General features: G+C 36.1%; 1 protein-coding gene across 1 annotated transcript; it reads left to right on the top strand.

Moving 5' to 3' along the window:
- The first annotated feature begins 734 nt into the window (after positions 1-734).
- LOC147382144 (UDP-glycosyltransferase 74E2-like) lies at positions 735-2,704 on the top strand. The gene is made up of 2 exons (XM_086429113.1): positions 735-1,426; positions 1,734-2,704. Exons 1-2 carry the CDS (start codon positions 779-781, stop codon positions 2,466-2,468), a joined length of 1,383 nt encoding a protein of 460 aa, XP_086285239.1. The 5' UTR covers positions 735-778; the 3' UTR covers positions 2,469-2,704.
- Positions 2,705-3,557: the final 853 nt, after the last annotated feature.

The raw sequence follows: 3,557 nt of genomic DNA on the forward strand, positions 1-3,557 counted from the left end.
TATGAAAAAACAATGGTTTTTCAAAATATGGGTTAGAGGTTTTGGATTGAGCTGATTTTTTTGCAAGGATGGTCACTATGATGAGAAGATCATTCTCACAAAAAATCAATTCAATCAGAAACTTCTAAATCCATAAAAAATGATTTACAAATTATTAACAAAAATTGACAAAAATCGATGGTCCACATTCTAAATCAGTTTTAATGGGGTTAGAAGTTTCAGATTGGACTGATTTTTTTTTTCCGGATGATCTTCGCATCATAGAGATCATCCTCACAAAAAATCAGCTCAATCAAAAATTTCTAACCCATATTTTGAAAATTTATTAATGTTACATTGTTTTTACATATGTTTTTTCAAATGTCCCTTGAACCTGACCTTATACATATATATATTTTGAGTTTTGCTGGAATAACATTAATTCATGCATGATGAAAAACATCTATGTTTACTACAAACTTCAAAATAAGTAATGTGTGATTTGAAGGCATTTGTTGTGGTAGGTTGTCCAACAACAAATGTGCTATTGCACTTACAAAAGAGACTTGGGAGTTTGATAGCCACCCAACCACTTGGAGTATAAGATCTCTGTAACTTTCATTATTTTCTTCACGACACTCTCTTTTTTCTTATTTTGAGTTGTGACCAATTATGGGTTATCCATCCATCATTCTATTCATGCAGATTTTTTTAAATCTGAATGTCTCTACCTTATCTATAAATACAACTCCGTTCTAAACCCAACAAAGAAAAGGATAAATAAAGAGGTGAGAGAGAAATGGAGAAAGAAGAAGAAGACTTTAGAGCCCATGTTGTGGTCTTCCCTTTTCCAGCCCAAGGCCACATAAACCCAATGCTCCAATTCTCTAAACGCTTAGCCTACAAAGGAATCAAAGTCACACTAGCCACCACCCTCTACATCACCAAGACCACCCAAACCAAAGCTGGCTCAGTCATAATTGAACCCTTTTCGGATGGCTGTGACGAGGGTGGTATAGAGCAAGCAGGGAGTGCCGACGCTTATATTGAGTGCCTTCAAACCATAGGCTCAAGAAACTTGGCTGCCCTCATTGAGAAACATAACAGCTCTAAGTACCCGGTCAAATGCCTTATATATGACTCCGTTGTGCCATGGGCTTTGGACATCGCCAAAAGGCTTGGCCTAATTGGAGCTTCATTTTTCACTCAACCATGTGCCGTAAATGCCATTTACTACTATGTGCACCGTAAGCTGATGAGTACACCTGTTCAAGGGCAAACTGTATCGATGCCTGGATTGCCACTACTTCAAACTCGCGATTTGCCATCGTTTGTTTATGACATAGGATCATACCCCTCTATGCTACACCTTGTTTTGAACCAATTTTCGAATGTTGACGAAGCTGATTGGCTCCTTATAAACTCATTTAAAAAATTAGAGGATGAGGTGGGTATTGTAATTCCTCTAGTTTTGGGAATTATTAACATGGGTTAATCATCGTTATCCTCATAGCCTTATAAAGAAGCTATGGGGTCAGCTTAGTAAATCATGTTCTTTTCAATTATATCTAAATTCATGTCTTCTCTTAATTCAAGAATGTTTATACCCCCTCTGACTATCTCAAGTCACATTCTTTTTTAGAAAATAAGAAAAGTTACAATAGATAAAACATAATAGAACACAACTCAACTTTGTTAATATTTATTTAGTTGTAGGTTATGTAACTGACAGTGATCTAATTGAATTCTTACAGGTTTTAAACTGTATGGCGAAGCAATGGCCGACGAGGACGATAACGGTTGGACCAACCTTGCCAAGTATGTACTTGGACAAGCGGGTGGAAGGTGACACAGATTATGGTCTGAATCTATTCAAGCCCGATTCTCACACCTCCATGAAATGGCTAGACACGAAGGAAACGGGGTCAGTCGTATATGTGTCATTTGGGAGCCTGGCTAATTTAGGAGAAGATCAAATGGAGGAACTGGCAAGGGGTCTCATTAGGAGCAAAAAATTCTTCTTGTGGGTAGTGAGAGCTTTGGAAGAGCACAAGCTTCCGAGCAATTTCATAGATGAGACATTGGAGAAAGGGTTGGTAGTGACATGGTGTCCTCAGTTGGAGGTGTTAGCGCACCGAGCGGTGGGATGTTTTATAACTCATTGTGGATGGAACTCAACATTAGAGTCATTGAGCTTGGGTGTACCGATGGTGGGGATGCCGCAATGGACGGACCAACCCACCAATGCCAAGTTTATGGAAGATGTGTGGAAGGTGGGAGTAAGAGCTAAAGTGGATGAGAAAGGGATTGTTAGAAAAGAAGAAATAGAGATTTGTATAATGGAAGTTATGGAGAGAGAGAGAGGGGAAGAGATAAAAAGGAATACAGAAAGGTGGAAGGAATTAACTAAGGAGGCAGTGGATGAAGGTGGAAGCTCAGACAAGAATATTGAGGAATTTATAGCCAGAGTTGCAAGTAACTGCCCCTAGTGGTGACCTATGTTATGGCTTTAAGACATTTCCAACAATGCTGTATACAATAAGGAGCATATTTGATTAAAATCTGACAAATGTTATTTCCACACCTTGGATTAAGTTCAAAAATTAAAAAAAATTAAATTAAATAATTTTTTGTGAACATGAATTTTTCTATAAAATCTAGAAGGATGTTGTGATCGATTGTAAATGTAATAATCTACATGGGTCCAATTTAGTAAGATTTAAAAACTTACTTAGTAAGGAAAGTTCTATTTTTTATTTTTTTTTATTTTATATTTTTATATTATATTTTTAATAATAACTAGCCAAAGTAGCTTGCTAGATGAAGTGAATCTTTGTCTCCATTTCCATGTTCATTATTTTAACATTTAATTGTAAAGAGTCTGCTGGCCCCAATATTTGTGGTTTGGTTCTTTATAATTTAGAGGATGTCAGATTTAAAGAGTCGTGATAATTTGACTCCCTCACGTGGCATATTTAAAATACTCTCCTGAAGTGGCATGTTCTAGAACCATAGATCTTTTTGCCTCGGGATACATAATTGCACATATTTATGGGAATGTGCATGTGTATCCTGAAGCAAAAGATCTATGGTTCTAACACATACCACGTCATGAGAGTATTTTGAGTATGCCACGTGGGAGTTAGATTATCACGACTCTTTTAAGATTCAAGAATATGATAGTGGATTGACACAACTTGAAACAAAAAAATGGATAAAATCATCATTGATTCAAAGATGATTATGTGTTGTAGTTATAATAATGTTTCATGTAATGATTTTCTAACTCAACTCTTACCGACTAACTTAAAAACTCACTGACATAGCATGCACAAGAATCATAGATTTTTTTTCCTTCAGGATGCACAACTGCACGTCCCCATAAAACATGTGTAGTGGTGTAACCTGAGCGAAAAAAAATATATTATTCTTACACATACCATGTCTGTGAGTTTTTGAGTTATTCTATCAGGTTGAGTTAGAAAATCAGTACTCTACTATTTATAGAAAATAGCAAAAATGTAGAAATTCACTAAAATAACGAATTTAGCATACTACTAAAACCTTTGAAGCAAAGC

Source organism: Akebia trifoliata, chromosome 16, assembly GCF_017979445.1.
Source record: "Akebia trifoliata isolate Shusen 1 chromosome 16, ASM1797944v1, whole genome shotgun sequence".
NCBI lineage: Eukaryota > Viridiplantae > Streptophyta > Magnoliopsida > Ranunculales > Lardizabalaceae > Akebia > Akebia trifoliata.

Excerpts from the sequence above, each read along its gene's own strand:
- LOC147382144 (XM_086429113.1), top strand. The coding sequence starts at position 779 with ATGGAGAAAGAAGAAGAAGACTTTAGAGCCCATGTTGTGGTCTTCCCT. Across the intron at positions 1,427-1,733 it reads TTAAAAAATTAGAGGATGAG|GTTTTAAACTGTATGGCGAA; the intron begins GTGGGTATTGTA and ends GAATTCTTACAG.